General features: G+C 40.6%; 1 protein-coding gene across 1 annotated transcript in view; it reads left to right on the top strand.

The window, feature by feature from the left end:
• Positions 1 to 20681, top strand: part of TWF1 (twinfilin actin binding protein 1) — a 39211-nt gene that overhangs the window by 10912 nt on the left and 7618 nt on the right. Inside the window, exons 2-8 of the mRNA XM_081330384.1 lie at positions 6975 to 7052; positions 8612 to 8790; positions 9874 to 9969; positions 13390 to 13494; positions 13799 to 13924; positions 14960 to 15107; positions 16265 to 16386. Of these exons, the coding sequence (XP_081186510.1) occupies positions 6975 to 7052; positions 8612 to 8790; positions 9874 to 9969; positions 13390 to 13494; positions 13799 to 13924; positions 14960 to 15107; positions 16265 to 16386 (854 nt within the window). The remainder of the gene's footprint in view (positions 1 to 6974; positions 7053 to 8611; positions 8791 to 9873; positions 9970 to 13389; positions 13495 to 13798; positions 13925 to 14959; positions 15108 to 16264; positions 16387 to 20681) is intronic.

The following is a 20681-nucleotide window of genomic DNA, read 5'->3' as shown; positions in this document are numbered from 1 at the left end:
AAAGAGGGGCACATAACTAAAGCAGAATATCAGCAAATAATCCAAGCCTGCAAAGATGAAGTGAGAAAAGCTAAGACTCAAAATGAACTAAGGCCTATGACCAAAGTCAAAAATAAGAAAAAAAGCTTCTTTCAACATGTAAAAAACAAGAAAAAAGTTAAGGAAATGATTGGTCCATTAGTGGGTGAAAGTGGCAAGAAGGTGACAAGCCACAGGGAGAAAGCAGAACTATTTAACTCATTTTTTGCATCTGTCTTTACACAAAGGGAAAAAACCAATCCAACCTATCAAAAACAGCATCATAAAAAATAGATTAGAAACACAAGTTAAGATAGGCAAGAAAATGGTAAGTGACCACCTATCCAGCCTAGACAAGTTCAAATCACCAGGACCAGATGGATTACACCCCAGGGTTCTCAAGGAACTGGCAGACATGATCTCAGAACCACTGAACTATATTTTTCAAAGATCCTGGAGCACTGAGGAACTACAAGAGGACCGGAAAAGAGCTGATGTAGTTCCCATCTTCAAAAAAGGGGAAAAAAATAGATCCAGGAAACTACAGACCTATCAGCCTGACCTCAATACCTGGGAATATTCTGGAAAAGATAATCAAAAAATGAATCAGAGGCAAATGAGAGTCATTACTAAAAGCCAACATGGGTTTGTCAAAAACAGATCATGCCAGACAAATCTTATTGCATTCTTTGACCAAGTGACAAAATCCAAGAGGAATGCTGTGGATAATTTACTTGGACTTCAGTAAGGCATTTGATAAAGTAGATCACAACCTACTGCTTGATAAGAGAAAAATGTGGGTTAGACAGCACACCACCAGATGGATTCGTAGCTGGATGACTGGCCGTACTCAGCATGTGGTCCTCAATGGAACTGCATCTACATGGAGGGAAGTGTGTAGTGGTGTGCCCCAGGGCTATGTTCTAGGCCCAGTGCTCTTCAACATCTTCATCAATGATTTGGACGAGGGGATAGATGGGGAATTCATCGAATTTGCAGATGACACCAAGCTGGCAGGAATAGCCAACACTCCAGAAGATAGGCTTAAGATACAGGAGGATCTGAACAAACTGGAACACTGGGCGCTATTTAACAAAATGAAATTCAATGGTGAAAAAAGTAAAGTTCTACATTTAGGCAAAAAACCCCAAATGTACAGGTGTGGTATAGGTGGTACCTTGCTCAATAGTAGCAACTTTGAGAGGGATTCGGAGTCCTAGTGGACAAATCACTTAGATATGAGCCAGCAGTGTGCTGCAGCTGCCAAAAAAGCCAACACAGTGTTAGGTTGTATTAACAAAGGGATAGAATCAAGATTACGTGAAGTATTAATACCACTTTACAATGCCTTGATAAGGCCACACTTGGAATACTGCATCCAGTTTTGGTCACCACGATGTAAAAACGATGTTGAGACTCTAGAAAGAGTACAGAGAAGAGCAACAAAGATAATTAGAGGTCTGGAGGCTAAAACATATAAGGAACAATTGCTGGAATTGGTTATGTCTAGTTTAATAAAGAGAAGGACGAGGGGGGAAATGATAGCTGTGTTCCAATATCTCACGGGCTGCCACAAAGAAGAGGGAGTCAAGCTATTCTCCAAAGCGCCTGAAGGCAGGACAAGAAGCAATGGATGGAAACTAGTCAAGGAGAGAAGCAACCTAGAACTAAGGAGAAACTTCCTGACAGAACAATTAAACAATGGAACAACCTGCCTCCAGAAGTGGTGAATGCTGGAGGTTTTTAAGAAGAGACTGGACAGCCATTTGTCTGAAATGGTATAGGGTTTCCTGCCTGAGCAGGGGGTTGGACTAGATGACCTGCAAGGTCCCTTCCAACTTTATTATTATTATTAATACCCCTTGCCAATCAGGCAAGGTCCATGGAAGCTTCCCTGCAAAACAAGGTGTCTGCTGCCGGCTGGGTGATGGCTCTTCCGGGCCCGGTCCGGTGGCTGGGTGAGCTGGAAGTCCCTTTGTGGTCACCAGGAAATTGTTGGGAGGAATTCCCTCATTTAGGTTCTTCCAGCTAGGATTTTTTTGCAAATGGCACTAGAATAATAACTAGAACATGAAGCCAGCTACCGGAAAGAGAAGTTTAATCACAGAGATTAAAGTTGAGTGACAATTCAGCATGAATCCTCGGCTAGCTAGAAAGCGTGACTTTTTATACCTTTTCTTGGTTTTCAAAACTGTCATTTCTGATTTGTGGCTTTAAAATTGTCATTCCTGATTCATAGAGCAGTGTCTATTGATGGGTTAATTATCAGATATTGCTCAGGTAAAGGTTAATCCTTGCCTCAGGAGGGGATCTGATTTGTTCCTATTTGTTATCTATTTGTTATTATGTCCCTGTCTTAATCCTGTCAATTGTTGATAGCCAGTCTCACATTCCGGCATTTCAGCTTATCTTAAATGTTTTAAATTGTTACTTTGTATCTGTTATGTTAAGTGTTTGTTTGCCTAGGGCTGTTTAGATTGAGTCAGACTGTTTCTTTGCATTGGGGTTTTTCTATGCATGTTTGATTAAGTTGTATTTTTTTTAAATTGGGGTGAAGGTGGTCTCTCATCAGCCACAATGGAAAAATCTATTGAATTGTTATTATGTATATATGGAAACCCCTTCGTGGATTACTGCCTTGTCATGGCGAAGGGGCTTGCGTAATTCAATGAAGCTATGAGCTATGCTGTGCAGGGCCACCCAAGATGGACAGGTCGTAGCAGAGAGTTCTGACAAAACGTGATCCACTGGAGAAGGAAATGGCAACCCACTCCAGTATCTTTGCCATGAAAACCCGATGGACAGTACCAAAAGGCAAAACGATATGATGCTGGAAGATTAGCCCCTCAGGTCGGAAGGCGTCCAATATGCTACAGGGGAAGAGCAGAGGGCTAGTACTAGTAGCGCCAGAAAAAATGAAGCGACTGGGCCAAAGCCGAAAGGACGCTCAGCTGTGGATGTGTCTGGTGGTGAAAGGAAAGTCCGATGCTGTAAAGATTTTTTCTCCATAGAAACCTGGAATGTAAGATCCATGAATCAAGGCCAGCTGGACCTGGTCAAACAAGAGATGACAAGACTGAACATTGACATCTTAGGTATCAGCGAACTAAAATGGACAGGAATGGGTGAATTTAATTCAGATGACCATCAGGTATACTACTGCGGGCAAGAATCCCTCAGAGGAAATGGAGTAGCCTTCATAGTCAATAAAGGTAAAGGTAAAGGTAAAGGTTCCCCCGCACATGTGTGCTAGTCGTTTCCGACTCTAGGGGCCGGTGCTCATCTCCGTTTCATAGCCGAAGAGCCAGCGCTTGTCCGAGGACATCTCCGTGGTCATGTGGCCGGCATGACTAGACGCCAAAGGCGCACGGAATGCTGTTACCTTCCCACCGTAGTGGTCCCTATTTTTCTACTTGCATTTTTACATGCTTTCGAACTGCTAGGTGGGCAGAAGCTGGGACGAGTAACAGGCGCTCACTCTGCTACGCAGCACTCGGGATTCGACCCGCCAAACTGCCGACCTTCCGATCAACAAGCTCAGCGTCCTAACCCACTGAGCCACCGCGTCCCTATAGTCAATAAAAGAATAGGAAAAACAATACTGGGAAACAATCCTCAAAATGACAGAATGATCTTAGTTTGAATCCAAGGCAAACAATTCAATATCACAGTAGTCCAAGTCTATGCCCCAACCACCAATGCTGAAGAGGATGAAATTGACTGGTTCTATGAAGCCCTACAGCACCTTATAGAACTAACACCAAAAAATGATGTCCTTATCATCATGGGGGATTGGAATGCTAAAGTAGGAAGCCAAAAGATAACCGGAATAACAGGCACGTTTGACCTTGGAGTACAAAATGAAGCAGGGCACAGGCTGATAGAATTTTGTCAAGAGAATACAATGGTCATAGCAAACACTCTTTTCCAACAACCCAAGAGACAGCTCTACACATGGACATCACCAGACGGTCAACACAGAAATCAGATTGACTATATGCTCTGCAGCCAAATGTGGAGAAGCTCTATACAGTCAGTAAAAACAAGACCAGGAGCTGACTGTGGCTCAGACCATGAGCTTCTCATTGCAAAGTTTAGGCTTAAACTGAAGAAAGTAGGGAAAAACACTAGGCCACTCAGGTATGAATTAAATCATATCCCTGTTGAATATACAGTAGAGGTGACAAATAGATTTAAGGAATTAGATCTGATAGACAGAGTGCCTGAAGAACTATGGACAGAGGTTCGCAACATTGTAGAACAGGTAGTAACCAAAACCATCCCAAAGAAAAAGAAATGCAAGAAAGCAAAATGGCTGTCTGAGGAAGCTTTGCAAATAGCTGAGGAAAGGAGGGAAGCGAAAGGCAAGGGAGAAAAAGAAAGATACGCCCAATTGAATGCAGAATTCCAGAGAATAGCTAGAAGAGATAAGAATGCCTTCTTAAATGAACAGTGCAAAGAAATAGAAGAACACAATAGAATAGGGAGGACCAGAGATCTTTTCAAGAAAATTGGAGACATGAAGGGAACGTTTCATGCAAAAATGGGTATGATAAAGGACCAAAATGGCAGGGACCTAACAGAGGCAGAAGAGATTAAGAAGAGGTGGTAAAATTACACAGAAGAACTATACAAGAATGAGCTTAACGTCCCTGATAATCACAATGAGGTGGTCACTGACCTTGAGCCAGACATCCTAGAATGTGAAGTGAAGTGAGCCTTAGAAAAGCTGAGAAACAACAAAGCTAGTGGAGGTGACAGTCTTTCCGCTGAGTTATTCAAAATCTTAAAACATAATGCTGTAAAAGTGCTACACTCAATTTGCCAGCAAATTTGGAAAACTCAACAGTGGCCATAGGATTAGAAAAGATCAGTTTACATTCCAATTCCAATGAAAGGCAGTGCCAAAGAATGTTCAAACTATTGCACCATTGCACTCATTTCTCATGCTAGTAAAGTTATGCTTAAAATTCTACAAGCTAGACTCCAGCAGTATGTGGATCGAGAACTACCAGAAGTACAGGCAGGATTTCGAAGAGGCAGAGGAACTAGAGATCGAATTGCCAACATACGCTGGATCATGGAGAAAGCTGGAGAGTTCCAGAAAAACATCTACTTCTGCTTCATTGACTATGCTAAAGCCTTTGATTGTGTGGATCAAAACAAACTGTGGCAAGTTCTTAAAGAGATGGGAGTACCAGACCATCTTATTTGTCTCTTGAGAAACCTATATACGGATCAAGAAGCAACAGGGAGAACTGGACATGGGAACCACTGATTTGTTCAAAATTGGGGAAAAAGTCCGGCAAGGCTGCATACTGTCACCCTGCCTATTTAACTTATATGCAGAGCACATCATGAGAAAGGCAGGGCTAGATGAATGAAAAGTTGGAATTAATATCAACAACCTAAGATGTGCAGATGATACCACTCTAATGGCAGAAAGTGAAGAAGAACTAAAGAGCCTCTTGTTGCGGGTGAAGGAGAGTGCAAAACCTGGGTTGAAACTTAACATTAAGAAGAAAACCAAGATCATGGCATCCAGCCGTCTCAATTCCTGGCAAATAGATGGAGAAGAAATGGAGGTAGTGACAGATTTTATTTTTCTGGGCTCCAAGATCACTGCACATGGGGACTGTAGCCAAAAAATTAAAAGACAATTGCTCCTTGGGAGGAAAGCCATGCCAAATCTAGACAGCACACTAAAAAGGAGAAATATCACCCTGTCAACAAAAGTGCATATAGTCAAGGCTATGGTCTTCCCAGTTGTAATGTATGGCAGTGAAAGTTGGACCATAAAAAAGGCTGAGCGCCAAAGAATTGAGGCCTTTGAACTGTGGTGCTTGAGAAGACTCCTGCGAGTCCCTTGGACTGCAAGGCGATCAAACCGGTCAGTCCTAGAGGAGATCAACCCTGACTGCTCTTTAGAAGGCCAGATCCTGAAGCTAAAACTCAAATACTTTGGCCATCTAATGAGAAGGAAGGACTCACTGGAGAAGAGCCTAATGCTGGGAAAGATTGAGGGCAATAGAAGAAGGGGATGACAGAGAATGAGGTAGCTGGATGGAGTCACTGAAGTAGTAGGTGTGAGCTTAAATGGACTCCAGAAGATGGTAGAGGACAGGAAGGCCTGGAGGAACATAGTCCATAGGGTCACAATGGGTCGGACACGACTTCGCAGCTAACAACAAAATATATGGAAAATTCCAAGCAAAATAGAAAAATGAGGGTTGGCAAACAATCCTGTCCTAAACATGCATTTTGTGATTCTCATCTGGAGAATGTGTTTTAGCTATGAGGAGTAGGGATGATATACCAGAGGGATAAATAGATAAGCAAACAAAGCTGCCAACTGAAGTTAACAATCTTTGCTGTCTACAATTAAGGACATCTTCTGGAAGCTGAATAAGGATTTGCGACTTTTAATGGGCTCCCTGGAAAAATAAATTATTTCCCCTGCTCTTTGGTCTTTCTTGAAGAAAAGGGTAATTTCTTCCAGACTGTGTTCAGGTTCCAGCTGCTTTCTAAAACTGCTTCTGCTATTGCTTTTCACCAGGCCTGTAGAAACTAGATCAGATTGGGTTGCACTGATTGTAACTTAGTAGCATTCATGTGACTATTTCTATGATAGTTTCTGCAGGGAAATGTGCTTTTGTCTTGCTATGTTGACTTATTATCAATTGCAGCAGCTGAAGGCACAGCACACAATGCTGTGTGGATTTGATTTATTACATGTACAGGTAAATTATACAACATAAAATGAAATATCTGATTATGTTAATTTATTTATTTGGTATTTATGAGGTGAACAGGACCTCAATTGTAGTATAAAAGTATCTAATGGTACTGGTCATGCGAAAATATATTTCAGTCATAATTGATGTAGTAAATGGTTAGGTATAAACCAAACTGAATGACTGAAATCCATTGTTCTTTTTGTTTTTTCTTTCTTTCAGCTAGTGAAGAAGTCAAAGAAACCTTTGCCAGAGCTAGGAATGGCCAATACAGGTTTTTAAAAATAGTTATTGAAAATGGTACGTGTCAGTTCCCTTTCTGATACTTTCTCACGGTGTTGCCTGGATGAATAAGAGAATATCAGTTTTGTTTCTGAGCCCTTGGAACTAGGCAGTGCCTGTCAAAAGAAATTGCCTATGTCACTATGCCCTATGGTTCTATCACTAGTGATATATTTGCATCAGGATTTTTCAAACTATGTTCCACCGCAGAAGTACCCATTCTTTCTGGCTTGGTGGACCAGGAGAGTTCCGTGCTAGTGGCAGATGTGTACGAAAGTGCACGCAGTTCCATTTGCACAAGTGCGTGCACTTGCCACTTGTAGAAATGGAGCTTTGTGCATGAGCACCCACCATTCACGCATGTGGAACTGCCCACACATGAGCGTCCACACACAAGTGGACTTACGCATGCATAAGCATCCTCTGCTTACACAGCCTAGTTCCAGCTGATGGCCCAGGGGTCAGGGACCCCTGTTCTACAGAATGTTAAGTTTCACAAGAACTTGAGAGATTTTATGAAAGGCTAAGGGCAAAAAAAGGGAGGAAGGGTCTTGAACAGAACTTATCTTCTGTCGCTAGAGCTTTACCTTTCGATCAAGAGTTCTGAGATTTACTTTTTTAATTAGCAGGTTCCATATCTTGAACTAGTTTGAAAATTCCTGATCTATGTTGCTTTTTTAGCAACAGCATTTAGGTTTTCCACTGCACTTTTTAACTTCCCAATCTAGACTACAGTTTTAGAAACTTGCATCTTATTTTAAGTGAATTGTTATCTTCAAAGAGAGTGATAGAAGGAGGGCAGAACCAGGAAAAGAAGAAGAGCCAGTTTGGTGTAATGATTAAGGTGATAGCCTAAAAACTTCTAGTCTTGCCATAGGCATGAAAGCTAGTTAGGTGACTTGGGCCAGTCACTTCCTCTCAGTTGACCCCATTTAACAGAGCTGTTGTTGTAGTGAAAATATGAGGAAGGGGAATTATGTATGTTCACTGCCTTGAGTTACTTATAATAAAGTAATAAAGGCTGGATAACAATACAATTAATTATATTGTATATTCAGTAATTAATAAAAAGCATAGTCCCTGTGTCTTCTGTAATTTTTAGTTCCAAGGCAATAAAATAGCTGTTCATATGACACATTAACTAACCATATTTTAGTTTAAGGTGTATAAGTAGTTCATGGTGCAGTTGGCTGAGTAAAGTCAGTTAGGCTAATTGTAAGTCTTGGCTAAGTTAATAGTGTTTCATTCCAATATAGGCACAATTCTGAACTGTACATTCTCTTAAATCTTTTCTGTTGTCTTATTGTCACATTTCAAAAGGGGCTAGAGATTGAAGTATCTTATCTGCCTTAATTGCCTTTTGTAAGGAATTCTGAATAGCTATATTTTGGTTTTAATGAATTCAGCATGACTCCTGGATATTTTTCCTAGCCTGATGCCTTTCAGATATGTTGGGAATGATAGATGCCAACTACAGTAGATCTTTAAGTAGTCTTCTGGAAACATAAATACGTTTATTTAATGTAAACATTGCTGTCATTAATAGTTTGTCGTTCATGTTTAATGTATTTTTACAGAGCAGCTTGTTGTGGGATGTGCCAAGCAACCTGGTTCAACCTGGGAAAAAGATTATGATTCCTTTATTCTCCCTCTGCTTGAAGATAGACAACCATGTTATCTCCTGTACAGATTAGATTCTCAGAATGCCCAAGGATATGAATGGATCTTTATTGCATGGTCACCAGATCATTCTCCTGTATGTAACAGAATTAAATTGATGACAACAAACTATACATTAAACACTTTTAAACATATCTTTTACTGCAAGTTATTATTTGGTTATTCCCATAAATACACATCTGTTCATGTTTTTTAAATGATATTTGTTTTACTAGACCTGGCATTCTGATATGCCTCCAGATGTTTTGGACTTTAATTCTGAAGTGCTGTTGTCAGCATAGCCAGTGCCAATGAATTCTGTAACTAATAATTCATCAATTTGTGAAGAACAATGATTCTTATTCTTACATTATGAGGAGCCCTTCCATCTGACCTATTAGTGATTTTCAGCCCTCCCAGGTAGACCAGACAGATAAGCTAATTCTAGTTTATTGTAAAGTTACATTAACAGAATCTTGCAAGCTTGAAAGTATAAATCTCCTGCTGTCTCTCTTACAGTCTGAGAACTGGGAGGGGGTCTCTTATGAGCCTCTTTCTTTGCCTATTATACAGCTGTGGGCTATGCTGTCTCTTATCTGACCATTTCCTAGGCAGCATTTCTCCCCTCCCTCCCATTTTCCCATACAATTACATTGATTTGTTTCAAGTATGAAAATATGAAATCTATCTGGGATTGATAGTTTTCCAGATACTTTGCTTTATAATTTCCAGCAAGATCAGTAACTAAAGAATGTTGAACCATATGGGGAGCACCTGATTGCCTATTTTAATGAATAATGTATTTAGGAGGTAGTGGATATCGCACCCAAAGTTTTAAACTTTTTGTTGGGAGTAAGATAACATCAATAATATTTTGAAAATGATAAATTATACTTGATAAAGAAATCAGTAATTTAATTCTTCATGTTTGCACCTAAGTTCAACTTAACATTTTACTATTATCTCTTTGTTCTATTACAATAATTTGTAATAATTTTGTACATTTATCATATATCCACTGATAATAAAAGGAAATATTAAAATAAATATTTTCAAAATTAAATGTTTCCATAACAATACAAGGATGGAAGCATTGTAAATCTATATGAAATGTAGGTTTAGTATTTAATTTTCATTTAATTCAATTTAAAAAATCCAAATTTATCCCATGACTAACCAGGTTCGTCAAAAAATGTTATATGCAGCTACTCGGGCAACTTTAAAGAAAGAATTTGGAGGTGGACATATTAAAGATGAAGTATTTGGAACAAACGAGGTATGTATTCTATAGGAGCTAATTTATTTATTTATTTATTATTTATTTATTTATTTATTTATTTATTTTATATACCGCCCTTCTCCCGGAGGACTCAGGGCGGTGTACAGAGAAATAAAGTAAGAATACAATAAAAATAAAATTATTAAACCCCAAATCCATCAGGCCAGGCCGGCTTGTTGGAATAGATAAGTTTTTAGATCACGCCGGAAGGAGCGAAGGTCGGGGGCCATCCGGATTTCAGCTGGTAAGCAGTTCCAAAGGATTGGCGCACCCACCGAGAATGCTCTCCCCCTGGGGGTCACCAGCCGACATTCTCTGACCGGTGGCACCCTGAGGAGGCCCTCTCTGTGGGAGCGCACAGGACGGAGGGATGTTGACACTGGCAGTAGGTGCTTCCGTAGGTAATCCGGACCCACGCCATGTAGGGCTTTGTATGTCATCACTAGCACCTTGAATTTCACCCAGAAGGCAACTGGAAGCCAGTGCAGCTCACGGAGCAGAGGTGTAATATGGGAGTATCGGGAAACCCCCAAAAGCACTCGTGCAGCTGCACTCTGCACCAGCTGAAGCTTCCGAGTGGTTCTCAAGGGCAGCCCCATGTAAAGAGCGTTGCAGTAGTCAAGACGAGAGGTCACAAGTGCATGGGGGTTTCCCGATACTCCCATATTACACCTCTGCTCCGTGAGCTGCACTGGCTTCCAGTTGCCTTCCGGGTGAAATTCAAGGTGCAAGTGATGACAGGTCCAGATAGGGTCGCAGCTGGCACACCAGACGAACCTGGGCAAAGGCCCCTCTAGTCACAGCTCCTATATGATCTTCTAAGGAGAGCTGTGAATCTAAGAGGACACCCAGATTGCGAGCCTTATCTACGGGGGGTAATAACTTGCCCCCGATATTAAGAGATGGAATAATCTGAATATCCTGACATGCCGGTATGTACAGCCATTCAGTCTTGTCCGGGTTGAGTTGAAGCCTGTTCCTCCCCATCCATTCCCGGACCGCTTCCAGGCAACAGGACATCACGTCGAGGGCATCACTGATGTGGTTTGGGGTCGAGATGAAAAGCTGGGTGTCGTCAGCATACTGATGATAACCCACTCCAAAACCACGGATGATCTCACCTAGCGGCTTCATATAGATGTTAAACAGGAGAGGTGAGAGGACCGACCCCTGAGGAACTCCATAAATGAGAGGCCTCGGGGTCGATCTCTGGCCACCCGCCAACACCCACTGTGAACGTTCCAGAAGGTAGGAGGAGAACCACTGAAGAACAGTGCCTCCCACTCCCAATCTCCTGAGACGCCGCAGTAAGATACCATGGTCGATGGTATCAAAAGCCGCAGAGAGGTCTAATAGGACCAGGACAGAGGAATGACCCCTGTCCCGAGCCCGCCAGAGATCATTCATCAGAGCGACCAATGCCGTCTCCGTGCTGTGTCCGGGCCTGAAACCCGATTGGTACGGGTCTAGATAATCAGCATCTTCAAGGAACAGAGGAAGCTGATGCGCCACTACGCTCTCAACAACCTTCGCAAGAAAGCGAAGGTTGGAGACCAGGCGAAAGTTGTTTAAAACAGCTGGGTCCAGGGAAGGCTTTTTGAGGAGGGGTCTCACCACCGCTTCTTTCAAGGCTGCGGGGAAACTGACCTCTTTCAATGAAGCAGTTACCACTGCATGGATCCAGCCTCGTGTCCCATCCCGAGCCGCATAAACCAGCCAGGAGGGGCACGGGTCCAATAAGGATGTAGTGGAGCTTAGTTTCCTCATGATCCTTTCTACCTCGTCCAGAGTCACAGGATCGAACTCTTCCCAGATAACATCAACAAGACTGTCCAAGTTCTCGTCAGACTCTGCCCAGTTGGAATCCAGACTGGTCCAGATCCGAGTGATTTTGTCCAGCAGATGTTGGCTAAATTCCTCAGCACGACCCTGCAAGGGATCCTCCTTCACCTCTAGATTCAGGAGGGAGCGGGTCACCTTAAACAGGGCGGTCGGGCGATTATCTGCGGACGCGATAAGGGTAGCAAAGTAATTAGACCTTGCCCTCCTTAGCGCCGCGAGATAAGACCTCGTAAAGGACCTTAGTCGCGATCGGTCGGATTCGGATCGGCTGGATCTCCAACAGCTCTCTAGGCCCCGTCTCTGACGTTTCATCTCCCGGAGCTCCGTAGAAAACCATGGAGCCCACTGGGATCTGCAACGGGTCAGGGGCCGCATGGGTACAACTCGGTCGAGTGCTTCTGTGGCTGCCTTTTCCCAGGCTTCCACCATGGCACTGGCCGAGCTATGAGCAAAGGAGGCAGGTGGGGGGCCAAGCGCTGTTTGGAACCGCCCAGGGTCCATTAGCCGCCTGGGGCGGTACCATTTCATTGGTTCAGTAACCCCACGACGGGGAGTGGCAAAGCGGAAGGTCAGCCGCAGGAGATGATGATCTGTCCATGACAGGGGCGTAACAATTGGAGAGCCCCCACCCAGATCATCTAACCACTGTCCAGATAGGAAAATCAAATCGAGCATGTGTCCTCCTACATGAGTTGGGCCCTGGATTATCTGCGTCAGGTCCATGGCCGTCATGGAAGCCATGAACTCCCGAGCCAACTCAGATGATCTCCCCAGGGATGGTAAGTTGAAGTCACCCAAGATCATAATTTTGGGGAACTCAACCACCAGTCCCGAGAGGATGACAAGAAGCTCGGGCAGGGCTGCTGCTACGCGACTAGGTGAAAGGTACACTAGCAGCAAGCCCAACTGAGCCTTAGGGCCACATCTAAGGAGGAGAGACTCACACCCGGCTATTTGGACAACAGTGGCCTCTCGCGGATACAGGTTCTCCCTCACCGCTACCGCCACTCCCCCGCCTCTTCCCTGAGCCCGAGGCCTGTGTAGCACCCGGAAACCTGGTGGGCAAAGATCTACCAAAGGGACACCACCCTCAGGTCCTAACCAGGTTTCCGTAATGCAGGCCAGATCCGCATTAGCCATTTGTTTGTAAGTGATAATTTAAGATGAAATCAGTTGTATTTCATAAGTTAATCTGATGTCTCAGGGAGGGATGGGGAAACAAAACAGTTGAAATATTTTTGTTTGGGGAGTATTTTTGGGTTTGTTTCTTGATTTGTTTTATCTCAGGGCAATTTGAGTTTTCCTTATTTCCTTTCTTGCCACATTGTCTTTTAAACATCAGATGTTGGTAAAGCTGTTTTTTTATTTATTTTGAGACAGAGAGAAATTAAGATACTTGTTCCTCTGAGGCTGGAGCATCCAAATGAGAGAACTTGGTCTGGGAACACTGCCCTAGGGGCTATAGGACTGCATCTTTAACTATAAAGCAGTATGATTCTGAGCTCTTCAGAAGAAAAAGTTGCAATTTGAAATTACCAGTTATGCAAAACTGATTGATGATTTTGTGTTTTTCAGAATGATGTTTCATTAAATGGTTATCAGAAATACTTGATTACTCAGTCTTCACCTGCTCCTCTGACAAAAGCTGAAGAAGAACTTCGACAAATCAAGATTAGTGAAGTACTGCATCTTGGTTTGGAAGCCAAACTCTTTGTTAGAGGATTTAAAGCAGAGCCTGGATATCAAATTTCCTAAAGCCTGAAATGTTTTTTCTTAACTGTTAAACTCTTTGTGTTTCCTTGTAAATACATTAAATAAGATTTATTTCTGAACGAATGTTCTTTGAATAGAAGCAAGCCCCCCCCTCTTCTTGTGCAATCCAGTTTAGTGTTTGTTTTGTTTTTAATTATGAGGATTCTTTGTTTTTAATTATGAGGATTACACAACTGCCATTTTTGAACCTGTTTTAAATTTTGTGTTCCAGATACAAATTGAAGTCAGTGTTGATACTAAACATCAGACTTTGCAAGGAGTTGCATTCCCAATAGGTCAGGATGCCCTTCAGGCACTAGAAAAATTGAAAAACAAAGAGCTTAACTATGTACAATTGGTAAGATCAATTATCATCATTGCATATTGAATTATAAGATCAATACAGAACCAAGATATTGTACTCCAATGCAAGAAAACAAATTTCCCATTGTCTTATTATCTTATTATTTAAGTTTTATTAGTCATTAAAAATGCTGAGGCTCTGGAAGGCGTGCATAAAAGACCAACAAAGATGATTAGAGGCTGGAGGCTAAAACATATGAAGAACGGTTGTAGGAATTGGATATGTCTAGTCTAGTGAAAAGAAAGATAGGGACATGACAGCAGTGTTCCAATATCTAAGGGCTCCCACAAAGAAAAGGGAGTCAACCTATTTTCCAAAGCACCAAAAGTCAAGATGAGAAACAATTGATGGAATTATCAAGGCAAGAAGCAACTTAGAACTAAGGAGAAATTTTCTAACTGTGAGAACAATTAATCAGTGGAATGACTTGCCTTCAGAAGTTGTGGGTACTCCATCACTGGAGGCTTTTAAGAAAAGACTGGACAGCTACTTGACTGGAATGGTAAAAGGTCTCCTGCTTGAGCAGAGGGTTAGATTAGAAGACCTCTAAGGTCCCTTCCAACTCTGTTGTTCTGTTATTAAAATGATAATTACAATTACGTATTGTATCCAGTACCAAGAGAGTCTTTGATTCATCAGAGTGGGGTTTCTTTTAGTAAAAGTTAATATCCACATACCTTGACACCAAAATCTGTTTCTGACGGCCGAGAATCTTCAAAACATGATAGATAACACAGTAGAGATGGAAAAAATAACAAAAAATATTTCCATGCTTCATTCTACTTTAAAGCTTTCTTTGGATCCAACTCTCTTTTGACAGCAGAGTGACAGTTTGAATTCCCATCCCTTCACATTTGATTATTTTATATTTCATTTGAATCAAGAATATATTGTAGGGGTGTCCAACATTGGCAACTTTAAAACTTGTAGACTTCAACTCCCAGAATTCCCCAACCAGCATTTCCAAAGCTGAACACCTGATAAGTTGTATACTTTTTTTATAATCATTACTATTACATATATTCACAGCAAATTGATATGAACGAAATTATTGTCCTGGCCAATACACTTCCAACTGAATTGAAGGACTTGCCAGGAAGAATTCCTAAGTATTCTGCACGATACCATTTCTTCCTCTACAAACATTCACATGAAGGAGACTACTTGGAATCCATAGGTATGCAAATATTTTCAGGCAATCATATAGATCAGGTGTGTCAAACTCTGGCCCATGGGCCAGATGAGTCATCCAGAAGCCATGCCCACCCCATTGCAGCAATGGCAAAACTGTCCCGATACGTTGTGTGACATCATGAGTTTGACATGTCTGATGTAGATGGACAACTGAGAGATTAGAAATTTCTTGGCTAGGTCTTTGAGCCAGTAATTTGCATAGCTACAAAATGTAGTTAATTTATTCAGTGAATGTGGCCCTAGCCTAACTACAAAGCACCTGGATAACAGATTAATTGTGTTCTGTGATAGTGCTGTCCTGCAGTTTACTGCTTAGGACAAGAGGTGGGGAAACTATGGCCCCTTTATGATTTGTGAACTTCAACTCCCAGAATTGAAGTCACAGGAATTCTGGGAGTTGAAGTTCACAAGTCATAAAAGAGCCGTTGTTCCTCACCCCTGGCTTAGGAGAAAGAGAATGATCAAAGAATAAGAAGCTGTGTCTTTTCCTGGCCTGCATGATAGCCATATAATCCCCTTCCTTAACTCAGAAGTACTATAATAAAAGTACATAGCTACTAAGCACACCCAAGATAAAGACTCTTCAGAAGGTGCCAGCAGGACTGATGTGTATGTCTATTTCTGCTGTGAAGTATCTTTTGAGCTTCCAGCCCAAAATTCTGTATATATTTTGCTTCCATACAGGTTTCATTTTGCCCTATCCACAGCTTCATTTAGCCCCAAATTGTAGGCCTCAATATATTGATATCCCCATCCCCATCTTTTAACTATATTTTATCTTGATTGGGATTTCTATTTTTAAGATATTTATTTGTTAGGATTTTAATATTTTAATGCTGGAAGCCACCCAGAGTCATTCATTACAAGGCAGGAAATGGAAGGGAAGGAAGGAAGGAAGGAAGGAAGGAAGGAAGGAAGGGAAAAAGAAAGAAAGAAAGAAAGAAAGAAAGAAAGAAAGAAAGAAAGAAAGAAAAGAAAAGAAAGAGGAAGAAAGAAAGAAAAAGAAAGTCCTTGAAAAAGATTTTGTGTGCTATCTGTTTTGAGTTTGGCTACTTAGTATTTCCTAATCTTGCAACAGATATTTACAAGTCTTATTTAAAAAATTTGGAATAACAAATCACTACTTGAAATACTTTGCAGTTTTTATCTACTCTATGCCTGGTTATGTGTGCAGTATACGAGAGCGGATGCTTTATTCTAGCTGCAAGAGTCCTCTCCTAGAAATTGCAGAAAGACAGCTGTGGATACAAATCATTAGAAAGGTAAGACGTCAATTCCAGGTACTCTACTTCTTGACTTGACAGATCCCTGAGATGGAGATCTCTGCAAATGATGCCTCTTTTTTACAAAAAGAGGAAGAGTTTAAGACAATATTCAATAGATTTATTATTTAATCCAAGTGACTTTTGAAGAGAATAAAAATGGTTACTACCATGAGCCATAAATATTTTCCAGGAATATTAAGCTACTGTTGCACATCACTATAACATTTTCAGTAGATGGTATCAAATTATTAAACAATTCAGGCAGTAGTAGGGTAATTCAACAATGCTATATTTGATAATACCATTTTTAAATTTTGTTCCATTTTCTTTTTTATTATATTTTATTGATTTTCTCATTTTACAATTGGGTATTTAAAAAGCAACATGATGACTGAGTTGATCAATAGTTCAATAGCGTACATAAGTCTAGTATAAATCTCATATTACAACATCAAATATTTCCTCTCTTTTTTCCATTAATATCTGCTATCTCATATTGGGCTAGTACAATTATTATTATCAACTAAATAAAAACATCTTTATTACAGTTATCAATAATTTTAGCTTATACACATCTTAATTGTGTTTGCACTTAATCCCTGTATACAATCAATGTCCTATTATTATTTTTTTACCAGGCTTTAATTTCCCATCAATATTCCAATTAACACTATTATTTATGATTTCCAAGTATTTTATATTTAGCTGACCAAAGTTTCCCTTATCTCAACTTCTCCCTTTTTCCCTTTTCATAGTAATAATAATAATAAGTTGGAAGGGACCTTGGAGGTCATCTAGTCCAACCCCTTGCTAAGGCAGGAAACCCTATACCATTTCAGACAAATGGCTGTCCAGTCTCTTCTTAAAAACTTCCAGTGTTGGAGCATTCACCACTTCTGGAGGCAGGTTGTTCCACTGATTAATTGTTCTGTCAGGAAATTTCTCCTTAGTTCTAGGTTGCTTCTCTCCTTGACTAGTTTCCATCCATTGCTTCTTGTCCTGCTTTCAGGTGCTCTGGAGAACAGCTTGGCTCCCTCTTCTTTGTGGCAGCCCCTGAGATATTGGAACAGTGCTATCATGTCACACCTCACACCCTTCTCTTCATTAAACTACACATAACCAATTCCAGCAACCGTTCCCTATATGTTTTAGCCTCCAGTCCCCCAATCGTCTTTGTTGCTCTTCTCTGTACTCTTTCTAGAGTCTCGACATCTTTTTTACATCGTGGTGACCAAAACTGGATGCAGTATTCCAGGTGTGGCCTTACCAAGGCATTGTAAAGTGGTATTAGTACTTCACGTGATCTGTTAATGCAGCCTAGCACTGTGTTGGCTTTTTTGGCAGCTGCAGCACACTGCTGGCTCATATTTAAGTGATTGTCCACTAGGACTCCGAGATCCCTCTCACAGTTACTACTATTGAGCAAGGTACCACCTATACTATACCTGTGCTTTTGATTTTTCCTGCCTAAATGCAGAACCTTACTTTTTTCACCATTGAATTTCATTTTGTTAGATAGCGCCCAGTGTTCGAGTCTGTCCAGATCCTTCTGTATCTTAAGCCTATCTTCTGGAGTATTGGCTATTCCTGCCAGCTTGGTGTCGTCTGCAAATTTGATGAGTTCCCCATCTATCCCCTCATCCAAATCATTAATGAAGATATTGAAGAGCACTGGGCCCAGAACAGAGCCCTGGGGCACCCCACTACACACTTCCTTCCATGTAGATGCAGTTCCATTGAGGACCACACGCTGAATACAGCCTGTCAGCCAGCTACGAATCCATCTGGTGGTGATGCTATCTAACCCATCCATCTGGTGGTGATGCTATCTAATTTTTCTATCTTATCGAGTAGTAGGTTGTGATCTACTTTATCAAATGCCTTACTGAAATCCAAGTAAATTATATCTACAGCATTCCTCTGGTCCACTAGTTTTGTCACTTGGTCAAAGAATGCAATAAGGTTTGTCTGGCACAATCTGTTTTTGACAAACCCATGTTGGCTTTTAGTGATAAGTTTGTTCGCATCAAGGTGTTCGCTGATTTGTTGTTTGATTATCTTTTCCAGAATCTTCCCAGGTATTGAGGTCAGGCTGATAGGTCTGTAGTTTCCTGGATCTATTTTTTCCCCTTTTTTGAAGATGGGAACTACATCAGCTCTTTTCCGGTCCTCTGGTAGTTCTCCAGTGCTCCAGGATCTTTGAAAAATATAGTTCAGTGATTCTGAGATCATGTCTGCCAGTTCCTTGAGAACCTTGGGGTGTAATCCATCTGGTCCTGGTGATTTGAACTCGTCTAGGCTGGACAGGTGCTCACTTACCATTTTCTTGCCTATCTTAACTTGCGTTTCTATTCTGTTTTTTATGGCACTGGTTTTGGTAGGTTGGACTGTTTTTTCCCTTTGTGTAAAGGCAGATGCAAAAAACGAGTTAAATAGTTCTGCTTTCTCCCTGTTGCTTGTCACCTTGCCACTTTCACCCACTAATGGACCAATCATTTCCTTAACTTTTTCCTTGTTTCTTATATGTTGAAAGAAGCTTTTTCTGTTATTTTTGACTTTGGTCGCAAGCCTTAGTTCAATTTGAGCCTTAGCTTCCCTCACTTCATCTTTGCAGGCACGGGCTGTTTGCTGATATTCTGCCTTAGTTATGTGCCCCTCTTTCCACTTCTTATACTTGTCCTTTTTATCTTTCAGTTTATCAGAGAGTTCTTTATGCAGCCATGCTGGTTTCTTTTGAAAGCTGTTATTTTTCTTCTTTGTTGGTATTGTGCTAGACTGGGCCTTTATTATCTCACTTTTCAAAATTTCCCAAATTTCTTGAGTTGTTTTCCCCTTTAGGATTCTCATCCATGGAATTCTTCCCAAGGTCTCTCTAAGTTTATTGAAATTAGCTCTTTTAAAGTCCAAGATTCTAGTTTAGCTGTATTCTATTGCTTGTGCTTCCATAATGTTGAATTCCAATATTGCATGATCACTTCCCCCCAAGGTTCCTGTGGCTTTGACACTTTCTATCATTTCATCTCTGTTAGTGAGAATTAAATCCAATATGGCTAATCCCCTAGTTCCCTTCTCTACTTTTTGGGAGATAAAGTTGTCTGCTAGGTTTGTCAGGAATCTGTTAGATCTTCCACTTGGTGCAGAATTTGTCTCCCAGTTGATATCAGGGTAATTAAAGTCCCCCATTACTATAGTAAACTCTAATATTCTGGTTACACATCTTATCTAGTTGATTATAGTATTGCTCTGTTTTCTAAAAATTATCTATTTCCCACCATGGTAAATCATCTAATTACTAATACAATATCCCCTCTAATAAGTCAAAACCATTATAGGTGTTGTCTGAGTTAACCAATAGTTCAGTAATATACATAAATTTTTAATTACTAATATTAGAACATCAAATACTTCCTCTTTCCAATAATATCTATTATCTCATATTAGGCAAACAAAATTCTTATTTTCAACTAAATAGAAACATCTTTGTTACATTTATCAATAATTTTTAGCCTATACATATCTTAATTGTGTTTACACTTAATATCCTTATATAAACAACATCCTATTATTGCTTCCCCCCAACTTTAATTTCCCATCAATATTCAAGAAAACACTATTTATGATTTCCAAGTACTTTATGTTTAGATGACCAAAAATTTCCCTTATCTCAAGTTCTCCTTTTCCCCCTTTTCATACCAGTCTAATAGTCTAATTACACATCTTACCTATTTAATTATGTTACTCTATTTTCTAAAAGTTATCTATTTTCCACCATATTCAACAATCTAATTAATAATATAATATCCCGTCTAATAGGTCAAAGCCATTATTTTCTTCAGCCTTACTCTGGCTTTCTTCCTTTGCCAGCTAACCTTCCATGTCAGTGCCTTTGAATCATCAAATAGTTCTCCCTCTATTTTTATATATATTATTTGGAATAACAAAGACCATTCGTTTGAAGTTTTTTTGGAAGGACGAGCCCATTGGTATTCATTAAATCGCCTCCCTATTACTCCAATTTCCCACAATTGTCCTGATAGGTTTATCTTCCATTCAATCTGTTCTTCTTCCTTTCCCTCAAAAATATTCTGATTTCTTAATTTGTAAAAAGTCTTTTCCATTTTTAATGTTGTCACTCCCTTTTCTGATGGTTCAGTTGACCGGGTCTGTTGGTCAGTTGGGTCCTCTGTCTTAGTGTTTAGTTGTTCCAATTTTCCTTTTGTTTTCTGTGTTGTTAGTTCTTTGCTTGTACTCAAGATCTGGGTTTCTATATTTAAGCTAGTACACTGTGTTGC

The sequence above is a fragment of the Vipera berus genome (genome assembly GCF_964194415.1).
Source record: "Vipera berus genome assembly, chromosome: 6".
Classification (NCBI taxonomy): Eukaryota; Metazoa; Chordata; class Lepidosauria; order Squamata; family Viperidae; genus Vipera; species Vipera berus.
The sequence above is the reverse complement of the archived record's forward strand: the minus strand, read 5'-3'. Positions and strand labels throughout refer to the sequence as shown.